The sequence below is a fragment of the Arachis duranensis genome, chromosome 5 (assembly GCF_000817695.3).
Source record: "Arachis duranensis cultivar V14167 chromosome 5, aradu.V14167.gnm2.J7QH, whole genome shotgun sequence".
In the NCBI taxonomy this organism is placed as follows: Eukaryota; Viridiplantae; Streptophyta; class Magnoliopsida; order Fabales; family Fabaceae; genus Arachis; species Arachis duranensis.
This window is the reverse complement of record NC_029776.3, coordinates 77,930,590-77,949,742: the sequence shown is the minus strand read 5'-3', so window position 1 is coordinate 77,949,742 and position 19,153 is coordinate 77,930,590. Positions and strand designations below refer to the sequence as shown.

General features: G+C 32.6%; 1 protein-coding gene across 2 annotated transcripts; it reads right to left on the bottom strand.

The window, feature by feature from the left end:
- Nucleotides 1-9,922: 9,922 nt before the first annotated feature.
- LOC107489622 (uncharacterized) lies at nt 9,923-13,912 on the bottom strand. Of its 2 annotated transcripts, none has more exons than XM_016110375.3 (5): nt 13,526-13,912; nt 12,577-12,643; nt 12,287-12,370; nt 12,062-12,203; nt 9,923-10,341 (listed from the first exon to the last, which is right to left on the bottom strand). In XM_016110375.3, the coding sequence occupies exons 1-5, from the start codon at nt 13,881-13,883 to the stop codon at nt 10,063-10,065; spliced, it is 930 nt and encodes a 309-aa protein (XP_015965861.1). In that variant the 5' UTR covers nt 13,884-13,912; the 3' UTR covers nt 9,923-10,062. The 2 variants fall into 2 exon arrangements, with proteins under 2 accessions (XP_015965861.1, XP_015965862.1); XM_016110376.3 differs by having other exon boundaries at nt 12,577-12,634.
- Between the last annotated feature and the right edge of the window lie 5,241 nt (nt 13,913-19,153).

The window sequence follows — 19,153 nt, the reverse complement described above, 5'->3', positions numbered from 1 at the left end:
TAGGATGCATATTTGGTCAAGTGAGCTTGAAATTTGAATCTTTGATAAGCTTAAACTTTCCACCTAACCTATGACATCCTATACAATTAAGTTCTAACATAACTACCCATTTTTCACTTTTTCACATACTCATGCATTTTATTTTCATTTCACAACACTCATGCATTGATCCTTATTGAGCTTTGCTTTGGGGAATTTTGTCCTCTTTTTATTGTTTTTCTTCTTTTTCTTTCTCTTTCTATTATTTTTTTCTTTTCCATATTATTTTTCTTTTCTTTCTTTTTTCTTTTGTTTTTCTCAATTTTTTCTTTCTATATACAAGAACATCAATGCATAAGGTTTTACATTTGATCAATACATGAGTATATACCCAATTCCCAATATTTTCAACAAAATACAAAATACACCCTTTTTTCCAACCAATGTCCCAAGTTTTCCCACTCTTGAATGATACTCACACACACTAGTCTAAGCTACTCAAAGATCCAAATTAAGGACATTTATTGTTTTTCGCTTTAAGGCTTGTAATGTGCTAAATTAAAGAACAAGTGGGTTAAGCGTAGGCACAAAGTTGGCTAACAATGGAAGATAAAAGGTAGGCTATTTGGGCAAGTGAGCTAATGAAACAATGGTCTCAATCATATAAATGAGTGAATACACAAAATAATGGACAAATCAAATATCACAATCATAGAAAGAGAATAATGCACACAAGAAGGAAAAATAAGTAGTTATAAGATGTAACCACACCATTAGGCTCAAATCTCACAAGCTTGTGTTCTTAGCTCAAAAACATGATCCACAATATATATAATTCAAGCAAGTTCTATGAAAAGTTTTCACTCAAATCAATTGGTGCCCTATAGATAGAAATCCTTGAAAAATTTCATTATTTTGACTAAGCTTATTGTGTATACATATGCAAAATTAAGAAAACGCAACAAAAATCCTAAAAACCTAAAATGAGATGCAAAAGTGTTGGGATTAGAAATTTGTCACCCAAGATCGTCGATTGGTCGGACGACCTCCCCACACTTAAAAGTTTGCACCGTCCTCGGTGCATTCAAAGATGAGCAAGGGGGTACGGCGAATCTCCGGATTGTTGCGTGTTCTTTCTTCCGCTTCCATTTTTGCTTGCGGTGCGTCATTCATGAAAGAAAATAACACCATAAGATGAGAGAACAAAAGCAAGGAAGCATAATTGTCGGAATGAGGTACTAATCACTAGAATTGAGTGAGTGAGTTAGTGTGACATTAATGACAAATAAGTATGTGAATTCTAAATTGCGCGGTTTAGAATGCACATTAGCATAAAGGTTATGCCACAAAAGAAGCATGCACGTCACTTATCTTAGTGTGCTTGAGATGCTTTAACTGGACTTGTAAGGTAAAACAAGCATTGAAGAAGCATGAAAGCATTCAAGCTATAAGCATATGGATGCATATGATCATGAAATACAATGCATCAAGGTAAATGCACAACATCAAACATCATCCATCAAGAGGTTGCCTAATCAAAGAATAAGGTTTAAATCACATGGTGGCCAAATCATGCAATTTATGAAGAGTTACAAGCTCGAAGGCAATTCTCATCACTTGGTATTCACAAAAGGTAAGCATGAAAAACTTAAAAATAAGTAGAAAAATATAACCTCAACAATAGAATCCAACAAAGATCATAAACATAATGATGTTAAGATAACATCCCTTTTTAATACTCAGCAGCAATTAATGGTAAACAAGAATATCAATCTAACATTTACAATGAAAAAGAGAAAATGAAATGAAAACTAACTAAAACTAACTAATCAACTACCTAACTAACTAATTAGTTAACTAAAATAAAAGGTTATCAATGGTGTTTGGGAGTGTTGGATGAGGGGTAGAAGAAGGGAAGAAGAAAGGAGGAGGAAAGAAATGGAAAGGGGAGAAGAAAAGAAATGTAATGAAGGAAGGACATCCGCGCGTACGCACGCATGGCGCGTGCGCGCGGATGGTGGTGCAATGGACGAGACGCGTACGCGCACATGGCGCATGCACGCGGATGGCTTATTTCGAGAGTGACGCATACGCGTCATGTGCACGTACGCGCGCATGGTTTTGTGCCAAAGGCACAATGCTAGCGCAGCGTTCGCACAACTCTCGAGTTTTTGGCTTGGAGGTGGAATTTCTCAATCCACGCGTACGCGTACAAGGCGCGTGCGCGCGAATTGGCAAAAATGCTTGATGCACGCGTACGCGCGCAGTGCGCGTACGCGCGGATGGTGCTCTGTTTTTTTTTTCCCAAAAATTTTTTCTATGTTTTTGCACCAATCCAAGCATTCCAAACCTCCAAACAGCTATCAAAACACCATAAAACCTTATTTAACATACTAAACTACCAATTATACTCAATAAATCAACCAAAAATATGAATTTAAACTAATTACCAATATGTACAAAAAGAGAAAATGAAAAAAAGTTACCATGGTGGGGTGTCTCTCACCTAGCACTTTTGTTTATTGTCCTTAAGTTGGACTTATGGCGAGCTCCTCTCAAGGTGGCTTGTGCTTGAAGCTATCTTGGAACATCTACCAATGCTTGGTTCTCCATTGTGCCCCAAGATTTCTTATTTGTTGCACCAAGTATTGATGCAGTTCTTCACAAGCTTGGGGCTCCCAAAGTTGATCCTCCTTGTGCGATCTGGGATCCCACACTTTATTTTCACACCCGTCTTAAAGTTGAGCATCATTATTAGTCCATCCGGGTGGTAGGCATGATGAATTCTCAATATAGTGGCCAACAATCCTCCTAGACCCATCTAGTTGAGCACTACTCCAACCTTTATATCTCATGTTTGATGCATTAACCATAATGAGCCTTGATTTTCAATGCCCACCACAAAACCTTTTACGCTTACGCTTCATCCCACAAAGTTCTCTAAGTTGGCCATCTATTTCAAGCAAACCATATTCAAGTGGGATAATAAAGCTAATAGAAATGAATTTCACCCACTCAAATGAAGGTGTAGATGGCAACCTAGGCAAAGAAGCGTCCAAGGATCTTGACAAAGCATATTCAATTCCCATCCTCCTTTTTCCAATGATCTCCACCTCCTCACAAGATCTCTTAATCTCAATCCTTTGTTCAACAATTTTATCTAACTCTTTTTCCTTACTCAAATCATAAATGGGAGGGTGAGAGACATTTACCTCCACATTTCTTTCCATCTCATCGGGAAAAGGTTCTTCATGCTCAAAGGATTCTTCACCACTAATACTCGATGCTTGATCTTCATCACCAAGGGAACTCAATTCTTGCTCTATCCCATCCAAGTCTTCATATGGAATATGCCTTGGAAGGTGTGCACTTTAATTTCCTCCCTAGCATCAATTTCAATCATCTTGGAGGGGTTTTCTTCAACTCCATGTTCCCATGGAGGCTCCGCATCTCCTAAGTCTTCAACCTTCTTCAACAATCATAGCTTCCTCCAATTGTTCCAATACAAAGCAACTTCCTTCATTCTCCACCAATCTCTCTTTCATGTTATGCTCTTCATTTTATTCTCCACATGTAGCCATGGGAGTTCCTTGAGTGTTCAAGCATTGGGATGTTAACCGATTTACCACCTCATCCAAGGTGACCGTGAATTGTTGCACATCCCTTTTCATCTCCTCTTGTCCTTGAACAAGAACATCAAGGATGTCATCTATTGGAGGTTGGGGTGGATGGAAGGGTTCTTGATCTTGGGGGAAGGATTCATAGTAGGAAGGTGGTTCTTCTTGGTAGATTTGTGGTGGTTCAATAATTTCCCTTCTTTTCACTTGTTGCACAACACACTCCATGGCTGCTTGAAATTGATCCAATGCTTCCTTGAGACGATCCCTTGACTCTTGTTCTTCTTGGATATCATGAGTAGGGTCATATGGCTCTTGGATTGAAGGACATGAGTATTCATCCATGGGAGGTTGTGGTGGAAAGTAGTATTCATCTTGTGGTTAAAAATTTGCATACATTGGAGGTAGACCATCTTGATAATGGTATGGAGGGGTGACTCTTGAAAATGTTGATGTTGGAGTGGTGGTGGCTCTATATATGGTTCATATGGCTCATATGGTTGTTGGAATGGTAGATATGGATTAGGGTCATATGAAGATAGTTGGTGAAAAGAGACTTGTGAGTATGGTTGAGGATTATGTTGAGGATATGGCTCATAAGCATATGGTGGTGGTTCTTGAAAATCACAAGGGTGCTCACCATAGCCAATTGATTGATATGCATCATAGAATGGCTCTTCTTCATAGTGCATTGGTGGATGTTATTGCCAAGAGGATTGATCATATACATATGGCTCTTCCCACCTTTGATTGTCCCATCCTTGATACACATCCTCATTGTAGCTCCCATTACCTACAACATAGTTGTAATCACACTCATAGCCAAAGTGAAAATTCATAATGAAAAGAGAAAATAAGAAACAAAAGCTAATAAGAAATAATGAAACAAAGTCCTAAAACTAGCTAAAACTAACAAGCAAGCTAAAAATCAAGCTATTCACAATATTCACATATATACAATACCCAATAACATAACACCATTGCAATTCTCCGGCAACAGTGCCATTTTTGATGATTGGATTTTTTATGGTATAGAATTTCACAAATGAATTCTCGTTGCAAGTATAGTTTCTAAACCAATCAATAATCCTTTCATACAAAAATTTGTTTGTCACTAAAACAAACCCCTAAATTTATAAACCGAAGTATTGAACCTCGGGTCGTTCTCCCTAGGAATTACAATAAAGCGTCTTGTTATTGGTTATGAGTTATTTTTGGGGTTTTGATAAGAAACATGAAAGATAAATGGCAAGAAATTAAACTAATGGCTAGAAAGGTCTTGGCAAGATTTGGTGGTCAAGGATCTCTATCCCTATCACTAACCACAATATGAGAATTGGCAAGGATTAATCTCGTTAAATCATCCTCTAACTAGGAGTAAAGGAAAGTTAAATGAGATATATCAATCCAAGTCCATAGGTCCTAACTCTCCACTAATTCAATTAGTGAGAACTAGAGTCAATGGCTCCCAATCACAATTACTTGGACATTAGTAACTCAATAGTTCCTAAGTTACCTTCCCAAGCCAAAAGCATAAAATTCTACACTAAAATCCTTCCAAGCATTTTATCAAACACTTGGAAGGCAAAAGAATAAAGCATAGTAAATCAATCAACAAGAATAAAATCTAACAACAACTATTGCAAGAAATCAATGACAACAATTAAAAGGAACACAATTATTATGAATTACCTCTAATTGAATTGAAAGAAAAGAGAAGGAACAAGAGTAGATCTACAACAAAGTATAAGAACAACATAAAGAAAATTACAACAAAAGAATAGAAGAAGAATGAATGTAACAACAAGAAATTAAAAGGTAGAAGTAAATGAGAGTAAAGATTAAAACCTAGATCTAAGAACTAAACCTAATCCTAATCCTAATCCTAGAGAGAAGTGAGAGCTTCTCTCTCTAGAAACTAACTCTAAACTAATCCTAATGAGTGTGAATGATGTAATCTCCCCTTTGCTCTTCAATCCTTGGCTTTAAATAGCATTTTTGGCGCCAAAGTTGGTTGGGATTGGGCACCACAACCCTTCTGAATTCGCTGGCCACATTTTCATTAAAAAATCATATACCAGCACCGATGCGTACGCGCACAGCACGCGTACGCGTCCATGGGATAATTCGCAAGGTGCGCACGTGCATCCATGGGCGAGTTCAATTCTTTGGCTTTTCATGATCTTCTCCACTTTGTATGCTTTCCTTTCACTCCTTTGATCCTTCCCTAGCCCTTTTCAATCTGAAATCACTTAACAACCAAGTCAAGGCATCTAGTGGAATCAAAGGTGAATTAAATTTAGGTAATTAAGGACCTAGAAAGCATGTTTTCACACTTAAGCACAAATTGGGAGACAATCATGAAACCATGCTATTTTATTGAATAAATGTGGGTAAAAGGTCATAAAATTCCTTAAATTCAACACAAGATAAACCCTACAAATGGAGTTTATCAGCATTGAACTCCAGTTACTCCCCTATGGGCGGTGGACCCTAGGAATGGGGCTGGTAGCTGGCATTGAACGCCGGTTTTAGGCCTTTATTTCTGAAACAAAGTATAAATTATTATATATTTCTGGAAAGCCCTGGATGTTTTCTTTCCATAGTAATTGAGAGCGCGCCATTTGGACTTCTGTAGCTCCAGAAAAGCTTCTTCGAGTGCACAAAGGTTAGATCCTGACAGCATCTATAGTCCTTTCTCTGTTTCTGAATCAGACTTCTACTCAAGCTCCTCAATTTCAGCCAGAAAATATCTGAAATCACCATAAAACACACAAACTTAAAGTAGAATAAAAAAATGTGAATTTTACACTAAAACCTTTGAAAACGAAATAAAACTTAAACAAAACATAATGAAAACTATCTGAAAACAATGTCCAAAAATGTATAAAATATTCGCTCGTCATCTATTCAACAAATTCATTCATACAGTCTCACTATATCCAATACTAACCATTAACACTTCATATCAAATACATATATCAAATGCATATATCTTATCTACTTCCAATCTCCAACCACAATTCACATTAGACTTCCACAATCATTTTCTATATCCACAAAATATGAAAAATTCACATAATTCAGTTTATCTTGTGGTCAACTAACTTAAGTTTTCACGTGACATTAAATATTAACTACGAGAAACCAAAATCATAACTTGGCCGATTTCTTTCAAGCTTAAAATACCACAAAACCCCTCTTCGCAAGCTTTCTGATCTCCAAATCAAATTCAATGATTCTCGGCCACCAAGGCTTATTTCCAAGCCCTCTAATTCACTGATTCAATCTCCAATTCAACTTAAATTCAATCTAATCCATACAAATCACTACAATTAATACTAAGATTCACATAATTAGGCAAACCACAAGGATTAGAGTTTTCTTACTTTACCCATTGATGATTGGGGTAAAATTCAATAGTTACCCGCCACTAGATCCAGCCTAAATCATGAAAAACATCAAAATAATAACCAAGATTCACAAATTCAGTAGAATCAAGAACTAAGCATGAATAACACAGTTTCTTACCACTTTGTTCGAATAGAATTGAAGAGAATTATGAGACGAAACGTGTGGCCGCAAACAACTCGTCAATCGAAGCTCCGGATCGGAAGTTACAAGAATTTAAAATTGAGAATGAATTTTGGGGGTTAGGGTTGCTCTTCAATTTTTTCCTCAGCGTGTTTTTACTGAATTGAGTGGATGAGTGGCTGGGTTTGTTATTTATATCTTGGGTATTGGACCTGGTCCAACCCGATTCAGCCTGTCAGCCCGATTTTGGGTCAAAATTTTTAAAATTATTGTTAAAAATTTGTATTTTAATTATTTTTAAATTTTTAAACTATAAGATTTACTTTTCTTAATTTTTAAATAATAATTAATTTATTGATTAATTATTTATTTATTTTGCAGAATTTATAACAAACATTTATTTGATTTGTTTAATTGAAAATTATGGTGTAATTGATTTTTCTATAAAGTCTTAGATTTGGCTTTGGTATTAATGCTGATTTAATTGGAAAAGAATCAATCATACAATTATTATAATTATGAGAGAGATTGGACAACAACGGCTAGTGTAAGTAATAAAGCACTGGTTTCATTATGTTTAAAAATAATCAACTAACAAAAACAAAATTTGAAGAAAATATAGAAACGTTTGTTGCTGCATATAAAAAGAAAAGTATCATATCATTAAGAAGAATGATTAGCTGCAATGGCTAAGAACATTGAATTTTTTATATAAGAAGAATCAAGTTTCAAGAAATTTAAGGAGAAAATTTAGAAAACAAAGACAACACGTTGAATATCATTTTTTTTCACTTTAGTCTCAATTTGATACATTTAGTTTTAGTTTAAATCTTCCTAATATACAAAAGGCTTATGATTCAGTGAGAGATTATTTGAAAAAGTCTAAGAACGAAAAGTTATAAACTAGAAAGATTAGCTAACACAACTTCAGGTTAAGTTGAGTTTTCGTCATTGATTTTTGTTTGGTCTTGGTGTTTGTTTGTAAAGATTGGAATTGTAGTTTTGTTTGTCTTGGCGTTGAACCAATTTAGTTTATTTATTTTTGTCTTAGTCTTGGTCTTAGCATTGGTGATTGTAATCTTAAAATTGATATAGTAAAATTTCGCCATTATTGTGGTGAATATTAGAAATATATTTCATTACACTTTGAGGCTAAACTAGGATACATGCTGATGTCGTTCTCTTTACTTTTTCCTCTTTTATCTTCTGTTGCAAGGGACTAAAACAAAAAAAAAATTCTGCTTACTAAGATTCATGTTTAAATTTTAAAATAGTTCCTTGATTCAAACCCTACTTTCTCAAGGCATATAAAACTTTCATTTTTAAACAGGAGTCACCTTGTCCTTCGACAAAATAGATAGGACCCGAGTTAGATATTTTTATACTGAAAATATAATTATTATAGGTATTAATTTGGTAGTTATAACATGACCATAAAATAGATACAACTCTATCAGTCAACAAGTATAATACAAAAATCAAACAATTAATTGAGAGATAAAGTCAGAGAGGTTACAAATATGATTTTTTAAAATCTTGTTCCATTAGGTTCAACATATCTTCATCTGGAATAAGCCAATAGACATAAACATGTTCAGCTTTAGCACCATTCTTGGCTAGTAGATCTTCATCAAGTTCGCTACTCTCTGAATGAAAGAAAACTTGATTAACCAATTTCTTTGCTTGAGCTCAAAGATTTTCTCAAGAACCCTTGTCTCAATATGATCTGTTGCAAGATGCCAAATTTTAACCAAATTGAATGTTTCAACATAGTTAGTTTCACATTCAACCATCTAAATCCTGCTTCACAAACTTTTATAAGACCCCACCAAATTCTAAACAATTCAGCTTTCAAGGCATTGATTTCTGAAACACGTCCAAAGGGTCCTTGCAACCATCTTTCCAAGTTATCGCATATAACATAACCAAAGCCTACCACACTCCAATCCACAAATACACTTTCATCACAATTCAACTTGACATATTCCTCTTTAGGCCGTCTAAGTAAAATTTGAAGTAGTCACAACTTTAAGAACAAAAAAAGCTACAAAACTCTTCTTTTACAATATCAAAAAATAAACATTGAAAACTCTCTTGAAAGAGTGGATGGTTACAAATTAAGCTTATGAATCAAACTTTGTGTATCTCACAAATTTGTATAAAATCACTTTGTAAATATGTAGAAATCAGTATGTATGAATTTAGAAATGTCTTGATTAATTTATATAACTCATTTGCCTATATTTATAGGCCTCCAAAAACTTTGTATCAATTGTAAAGTTGGTAGAAATGAGCCATTTGTCATACCCATTTGACTATAAGAGAATCGTATCTCTAACTAACCGTTATAAGCTGAAATTTGAATTCTTAGCTTGAAGAATCGATTTTCTAAACTTAGAATAACATTTATTCTGTAAATAAGAGAATCTTATCTCTAACTTAGAAAATTCCTATTTCTTGAAAACAATGGGAGAATCATATCTCCGCTAGAGAATAATTTCTCTAGCTACGTTGTGATGTTTCATGATTTAAAAACCTTTAGCTAGAGATTCTGAAAGCCGTTGATTCTCAAAGTGATTATAACATAGTTTTATTAAAACTTGTACTGTCAAAAACATTTTAAATCACATGTTCAAGGCTGACATGACCATCTAATTTATTTCATTTATATATTTTGATATATATTCAAATGGAACAAAAGCCCGAAAGCGAAGCTAGAAATATAATTTCTGGTGAAATAGCCCTGCACCATACATAATGGAGCCATATAATAATAAGAGAAGAAGAAAATTGACCCTATATATGAAGCCCAATAAAATCCAGCAAACAAAACAATGTATCTTTCATGCTACACGTTTGGAAAACTTATTAATATATACCTTATAATAAAATTCAAAATAATTAAACAATAAAGTAAAAGTTCCAACTTAATTTAAATATGTCTCCAAGATCTTTCTGCTAGCCTTACACATTGATTGTGTCTATAACAATCCAAAAGATGATCGTTGGTTAACCCTGCAGCCTGCATGAAAGAGTAGACTATGACTGGACTCAAGAATCTGAATCCTCGCTTTATGAGATCCTTGCTTATCGTATCTGCTTTGGGAGTCCTTGGTGGAACATCTCTTGGCAATTTATATTTGTTGTTTAATGGCTTGTGATTTACATAACCCCATATGTAACTACTGAATGATCCACGTTCCTTCACAATCTGTGGAGAATCAAAAGCAGAATAACTATAAATGTAAATTCATCAAATCAAAGTAATTCAAGATATTATTTGTCTTGACATGAATTTAACATATTACATTTAAACATATTTATGGCATTATACAGGGGAAAAAAAAAAAAAGAAATTCACTTCTAGAATAGGTTCTCCATTTTTTTTTCAAGATTATTTTATTATACTATAAGACCTTATAGTTTGACTTAATTTTTAATTATGTTTCTTTAATTTAATTTAATATTTTTCATCAAGTTATCTTGAATAAAATTTTGTAATCTAATGGTTGAAACAACCAAATATTGCAACTTTTTAAAAAATTTTTTATATAATTTCCCCTAAAATAGTCATGAAATACTACCAAAACGTATCAAAGCACCAAGTGAAAATATGAAAAATAATTATTCTTAAGAATTTGGAAATAAAAAATATAGGATAAATTATTAAAATGGTATTACAAAATTTATATCGTTGTCAAAAATAATTCTTAAAGATACAAATAACATATAAGCCATTGAATAATTTGAAAATGCAACATAACTAACTAATAGATATTATATTTTTTATAAGTGGCAGAAAAAATTTTTGTATTTAGCAAACAATTTATCCATTTTAAATATAGATCAAATTTTGATCTCTAAAATTTTTTTTTTAATTTTCAAAAAAGTTTTACGATTTTTTTTTCATTTTGAAAAAATCACTTGACGTAAAATTACCAAATTTTAAAGAAGAAAAGATCATATTTTTTAATAATATTTGTAAAAAATTATATCAAAATTTGATCTCTAAAATTTTTTAATATATATTCGATATCTAGTTATTTTTGTCTCATTTTAAATTATTCGAAAACTTATTTGTCATTTGTATCTATTGGAATTGTTGTTGTCAGTGATGGTGAACTTTTGTGTACCATTTTGGTAGTTTACCCTAAGAATATATAATTAACAATTTGATTTAATTATTTTGTCAATCTCTATAGTTTTACCAAATTTGTATTTAAGTCTCCATACTTTAAAAGCTTTTAATAGGGTCCCTATGCCATTTTGAATTTTGTAATTAGGTCCATATTATATTAATAGAATATTTTTTTAAAAATTATATGGCCAAAGATCTAATTATATTCTTAATCGTAGGTATTTTTAATTTGTGAAAAAATATTTTATTAATTCTAATATTTTTTAATATGATAAGGATCTAATTACAAAATTAAAAATAGTGTAGACACATAATTGAAAGCTTTAAAATATATTCAATTACAAATTTAATAAAACTATACTATTAACAGAATAATTAAACATAATTTATTTCAATTAGAAGAAGGTTGACCAAAGCAATCATTAATAGTCATAGTAGTGGTTTTAGTAATTTAAAAGTGAAAGTAAAAAATAATATGAATAAGAAGATCATAATAAAAAAAATATTTTTAAAAGAAAAAATTTAATTTTGACTAAAGGACAAAAATAAAACGAAATAAAATATTTTGGACAAAAATAAGACTCCGCATAATAGATAAAGTTATAATTTAACCGAAATATTAGAGAATAAAATAATATTTTTTCTATTAAAATCATAAAAAGATAATGAGAAGAAGTGTTAATTATTGTAAGGATATATGAATAATTTTTATTTTTTAATGACACAATCACTTTGTACTTTATCGAGAATAAAATCTAAAATTTGCATAGATCGGGGGTTGATTTGTACTAGCCTTGATGATGCATTTGGCATTGTCTACAATGCACCTAACTCTGCATTCCGCTGAGAAAGTTGCTTTGTTTGAAGCTATCTCCCTGATTTCGGTCTCCTCCATCTTGGCAACAATATTAGGATCAAATCCACCAAAAACTGCTCTGTTTTTTGCAATCATTAATTATATAGACAAGTTAGTGTAATTAAGAATCAAACAGCACATGCATACATACAAATCATTTACCTAAGAATTTCCCTTCTTTTCAGAATTTCTGTCCAATTGTAATCCATCAGCAACCCCGACATTACAAGCAGCTCGAACAATTTGCTGTGTCCATGATTCAAGAAATTAAGAATTTTGTATGAAGAACCATGTGTGAGTTGTTTTAGAAGTCCGGTGAGTTGTAGAAATAGCATTTACAAGCAGCTCCAACGGTTACAAATTTTGCTCTTCACCTAACTTCACTTAAAAAAAAAAAAAATTCCCTTTTGAAAGACACAAAAGTTGTAGCATAATGCAGAAATGCTACTTACTTGTCATCATAGGTTGGAACTCCCCACCACACGTCATGAAATTCTATGTAAGCCTTATCTGCACAAGCTAAGATCTCTATATTAATTCCGATCTTGCTTCTCGAAAATATTAAACCAAAGAAAATAAAAAAAAAACAAAGTATAAGATTATTAAGATGTATCTGGTTTGTGTTTTCATTTTTTTTGTTTTTAGTATTTTTTATTTTTTTATTTTATAAAAAAATAACAAAAATAATAAAATTATATTTTTTCTATTTACCTCATATTTTTTTATTCTTCACAAAATTATAAAAATAAAAAATAAAAATGTAAGTCAAATGCATCTTTACTTTTTCTTCTTGAATAAACATATATGTTTTGGTCAAAATCTCCAAATTAGGTGGCATAATAAAGCATTGCAAGAGTTTAGTTATTTCAAAGTAAAACACTAAGTGTTTGTTTGGACACCATTATTTTAGTAAAAAAAATATTTTTTAATAATTTTTTTATTTTTTAGTGTATTTGACAAATTTCTAACGGTAAAAGTAAAAATACTAAAAAAATAAAAAAAACATCTTTTTTGAGAAGCTGTAATTTACATTTTTTTTAAAAGATATTTTTTTTAAAAAAAAAGATGTTTTTCATGTAATAAATAAATAAAAAAATATTTTATATTGTTATACCCAAACATAATTGATAAATAAAAAGATCTTTTTGAATGAGATATCCAAACATAAAATTACTTTTTTTTTCATAAATTTTTAAAAAAAATGATAACTCAAAAAAAATCTTTTTAATAAAAGCTCACCCAAACAAGTCCTAAGACAATAATAAAACTATTAGTAAAATATTTATAAATTGAATACTAGATGTCATCAGTTTTGAAGTATCCGTGCAACAAATTAAATTAAAGTAAATGAAAGAGAATATTAAATCAAATAAGCTAAAGAATGAAATTGATCTATCATACCACAGTTGTTTGTGATCCAGTTGCACCTTTTCAATTCACCAGATTCATTCTTATTGATCTGTTGTGGTGGACTTAGCTGAACTTCATGTTCATTAATTACCATTCTTTGGTATGGAGAAGCCAAATGCAGAGTCAATGAAATATTCTCATCAAGTAGGGACAAAGAATCATCTGAGTTTTGTGATGACAACAACGATGGAGATGGAGAAGAGCTTCTCTGAAGCTTAATTGGGTGCACTTTGTTGTGGTGTTTGGGGAAAAATCTTTGGTGGTTCAACAATGATTTCTGTGACTCTTTGTTACTACTATTATTTCTCTTCTCCATTAGATTTCCATTCACATTATTTGCTTTGGACATAGTTGACAATAAGAGAGGACAAAAAAAAGGCTTACTATTATAAGTGGGAATGAGTTATGTTGTTCACTAAATTGGTATTCATAAAACGTAGGGATTTGACTAAAGAGTACAACACCAAGCAGAAGCAATATTCTTATTGAGTTGGTTGGTGAAATGTGAATTTCAAGGTTATGAAACAATTTTAATTGCTTCTTACTTCTTAAGAAATATATATTGGGCTAGACATTTTTATGAAATGAAGAATGATATTGAGAAAAAATAGTTAAGGTTATCTTATTTAATTTAATATTTATTATTTTATATATATAATATTTATAATTATATATTTATTAGATCTAAAATTATATAATTATAATAATTAATAAATATTAAATAAAATAATTTTAGATTGATTGAACTGATCTTTTATTATCTTTAAAACATTATTGATTTGAGAAACAAGACTCTAATAATACAAGTGATTCTATATTATTTAAAATTCAAACTAAATGATTGAATAAGAGAGAGAAATCTCTGTCATTTTAGTATATAAAGTGAATTCTATAGTACTTATTATATGACGCTTTTTGTTTTAATTTATTTTTATATTTTTAAAATTAAATATTAATTTTTAATGTTTTTTAATAAGTTAGACTTTACCTTTTAGATACTACACCAATCCCCTCCTACTAAACAATGTGTTAGTATTGAGTGGCAAACTTAAAACTTTATCAATGTTAATTTCATCACTGATATTTTCTAGTTACAAAACAAAAATGAGAAAAACAACTTCCAAAATTCGTTGGACTGTTCTTCGTGCCGAATGCATACACATAAAAGTACTAACAAAATTTAACGAATATTTGTTTATTATTTCATTTATGAATTACGAAGACAGGTAAAAGCTTACGAATTGAGTAACTCGATTTTGTTTCCTTCAAACTTAGCTGGTTTGTATTGCAAGAAAACTCATCACAATATTAGGGAATGAGATATTTATATTAGTAATAAAGATGTCAATTTAGGAACAACTATTTGTATATTATATATAAAAATCATATCATATCAATTATACTACATGAACACTAAAAATTAACAAATAAGATATTAATAATATAAACACACCTACTACACATATAAATTTTTTTGGCTTATAAGTTTTACAAGTTGGCCCAAACCCAACAAAACCGACGCGCACCACACTCTGAGCATAAAAACCACATGCCTTACTCAACCGTTTTGTTTTTCCAAAGCGCACTTATTATGAAAGACTCTTTCTCTTCTTCCTCAATCAATACCCAAACCCTTGAGATTCAAGCCACGTTTAAAATCAAACAAAGCTCTGAAAAAACCGTCCAATTCCTCGCAAAAAGTAAAAGAAATCAAGAAAAAAACATACAAATCTCCATTAAAAAAAAGTCCAAAAAGAAGGAACAAACACTATTCAAGGTACTGTATCATTTTTCTTCTAGGTTTTTCACATTTCTATTTTTGATTTCGAAATCGAAGCATTATATCGTCGTATTTCTCTCTTTGTTTCACTGTTCTTGGTTTATATCTCATATTACTGTTCTGGAAGTCGTTTACGTTGTTTTACGTATTTCTAGTGAAATTATTTTTAGTATATATATAAACTCTGTTTTGTGCATGTTTGGATATTTTTTAAGTAGGTTTCTATACATATAAACTCTGTATGGCGCATTTCTGGGTGTATATGTCATTATTGAATGTGATTGGTGCTTCTAGCAGCATTTTGAACTTAAATATCATTCTGAACTCATATAATGTCATTTTATGCATGTTTGGTTGAGTTGAATATGATTTTGAACTCGTTTAATTTCGTTTAATTGAAAAAACAAAATGTGTATAGGATTGGATTTGGATTTATGTGGCTGGTATTTAGGTGTACGTGACTGATTTTTGGATGTATGTTTCTGATATTTGGGTGTATTTTTTATGTATTGACAGTATTTCTTTTTCCTTGCAGTAAAAATGACAACCAAGAACCAAGGTGGAAAAAAATACAATGTAAGCGCATATATCTATATCTTAGAACAAGTCAATTTTTCCTAATACAAATATAGGTTATTTAAATGACTCTAATTTTGCTTTGTTTACAGCAAACCAAAGACTTGAAGTGTGCCACCAGACTATTGAGTGAAAATTTTAAAAAGATGAGCGAGCCAAAGAAAGCGATCGTTCATGAATTAGGTTTTGGTTGACTCATGCACATCCCGCCAATGAATGTGCCTCACAAACAATTAAAGGAGTTGGCTAACTCATTTAAATTGGGCAAAAATACACTGGAAACAAGCTATGGTTCCTTTAAAGTTAAACCCAAAATAATAGGGGCTGCCCTTGACCTCAATGCATCAGGTAACTGATTACAGAAATTCTCTATAATATATTCTTCGTAATATCTTATTCTGATCTCATGTAATCAAGTAATAAATTTAGGTGTATATGAGTCATATTTGGGTGAATATGAGTGATATTTGGGTGTACTTCAATTAATAAATTGTTTTTTTTTTGTAGGAGATCTATTTCCTAATAAAGTGAGTTACAAAAATCTTTCTGAAGAGATCAAACTGATTTTTAGAAGGTTCCAAAGCAACACTCTAAAGAAGCTGACCGATGACATGATGAGTATTGGTGTTGAAAATGAACAAGATTGCCTGATGTTCAAGAGGATTTTCATCCTCTATATTCAGATGGCATTCTTGTTGCCAACTACAATAAGCAAAGTATCTCTTGTGCACATAGCTACCATTTTTGGGATGAAGAAAATAACGGAGGGCAACTGGGAAGTCCATATGCTGAATTTTGTCATCAAAGGCATAACAAATTACCGTCTAAAAAAGAAAAAATCAATCGACGGATGTCTCTATGCCTTGAAGATAATCTATTTCCATCTAGCAAAAAACAAGGACAAGAAAGGAGAAGAAAACCCTTGACTACCCTGGGTTAGCAACTGGAATAGAGAGCAGTTGGTTGCAAGGATGAGAGCAGAGATAGATGTTCATATAGTAAGCAAACAGAATACATTCTCTAATTTGGGTGTGTTTTATTTATGTAGATGCTATAAACTAACATTTCTACTGTTTCAGGGCATCGTTAAGATGGCAGAAACAAAAAAGAAATTGAAAAAAATAAAAAAAATAAAAGAAAGAAGAAAAGAAACAAAAAAAGAAGCCAAGTTCATTGTCTCAGAGTGATCCATCAGAGACTGAATTTGATTTTTTCACTGAGTCTGAGTCAGACGAAGACTTAGAGGAACCTAGAAGGAAACAACCCAAAAGGACGGCGAAAAAGTAAGTAGTATTTTTGGGTCTGTTTTGTCAATTTTAGGGTGTTTTTTTCTAATGATTGTTTGCTTTCTAGAATGAAATCCAGAAAGAGGAAGCAGATTTTAGAGGATTCCAGTTCAGAAAGCAAAAGTGAATCCAATGATGAGTAAGATTCTAAAATTATCATCACTTTCTATCAAAATTTAATGTATTAACAGAGGGTTTCTCATTTAATTTCAGAAGTGAAGAATCGTTACCAATTCAAAAACAAAAATCAAAGGAAAAAATTCACACTCTTGCCAAAAAGTATACACTGCTTTCGAGAGTATCTCATCATCAATATTGTTGTATTTGTCTGATTCATAATTTTTTTATTTTCAGGACACAATCCAAAAAAAGAAAGTACATAATTGAGGATTCATTGGTGGACGAAATTGTGATCACTATTCTTTAAGTTGCATTCATCAACTTGGTGTTGTAGTTGCACGTAATTGTAAAATTATGGAATTTGAAATTGGCACGAGTGAACACAACTCCGTTCAACTAGCCAGCAAGTGTACTGGGTCGTCCAAGTAATAACCTTACGTGAGTAAGGGTCGATCCCACAGAGATTGTTGGTATGAAGCAAGCTATGGTCACCTTGTAAATCTCAGTTAGGCAGATTAAATTGTTTATGGTTTCGAAAATTAATAATAAAAAGAAGAAATAATAAAAGGGATAGAGTACTCATGCAGATTCATTGGTGGGAATTTCAGATAAGCGAATGGAGATATTGTATGGCTCAAGGACGCCTGCTCTCCTACTGCTTCAAGTCAATCCTTCTTACTCCTTTCCATGGCAAGCTGTGTATAGGGGTTCACCATCAGCGGTGGCTACTTTCAATCCTCTCGGGAAAATGATCCTCTGCGGCTGTCACTCGCATGGCTAATCGTCTGGAGGCATCACCCATGGTTGATGGCTACATCCCATCCTCGCAGTGAAAACTACGCTCACGCACTCTGTCACAGCACGGCTAATCACTGGTTGGTTCCTGCGCCTACTGGAATAGAATCCCTTGATTCTTTTGCGTCTGTCACTAACGCCCAGCACTTGCAAGTTTGAAGCACGTCACAGTCATTCATTACCGGAATCCTACTCGGAATACCACAGACAAGGTGAGACCTTCCGGATTCCCAGGATCCTACTCGGAATACCACAGACAAGGTGAGACCTTCCGGATTCCCAGGATCCTACTCGGAATACCACAGACAAGGTGAGACCTTCCGGATTCCCAGGATCACTTGAGGTACAGCAGAGCTTCACACCCTTAATCTATGGTGTGTAGAAACTCCACTGTTGAAAATACATAAGTGAAAGTTTCAGGCATGGCCGAATGGCCAGCCCTCTCTAACGTGATCACAGGATTCAAAATACAATCCAGGATGTCTAATACAATAGATAAATGTCCTATATATACTAGACTAGCTTCTAGGGTTTACATGAGTAAGTAATTGATGCATAAATTCACTTCCGGGGCCCACTTGGTGTATGTTTGGGCTGAGCTTGATCAATACACGAGCTAAGGCTTCTCTTGGAGTTGAACTCCGAGTTATAACGTGTTTTGGGCGTTCAACTCCGGATCATGACGTTTTTCTGGCGTTTAACTCCAGACAGCAGCATGTACTTGGCGTTCAACGCCAAGTTACGTCGTCAATCTCCGAATAAAGTATAGACTATTATATATTGCTGGAAAGCCCTGGATGTCTACTTTCCAACGCCGTTGAGAGCGCGCCAATTGGAGTTCTGTAGCTCCAGAAAATCCATTTCGAGTGCAGGGAGGTCAGATTCCAACAGCATCAGCAGTCCTTTGTCAGCCTTCTTCAGAGTTTTGCTCAAATCCCTCAATTTCAGTCAGAATTTACCTGAAATCACAGAAAAACACACAAACTCATAGTAAAGTCCAAAAATGTGAATTTAACATAAAAACTAACATCCCTAAAAGTAGCTTAAACTTACTAAAAACTA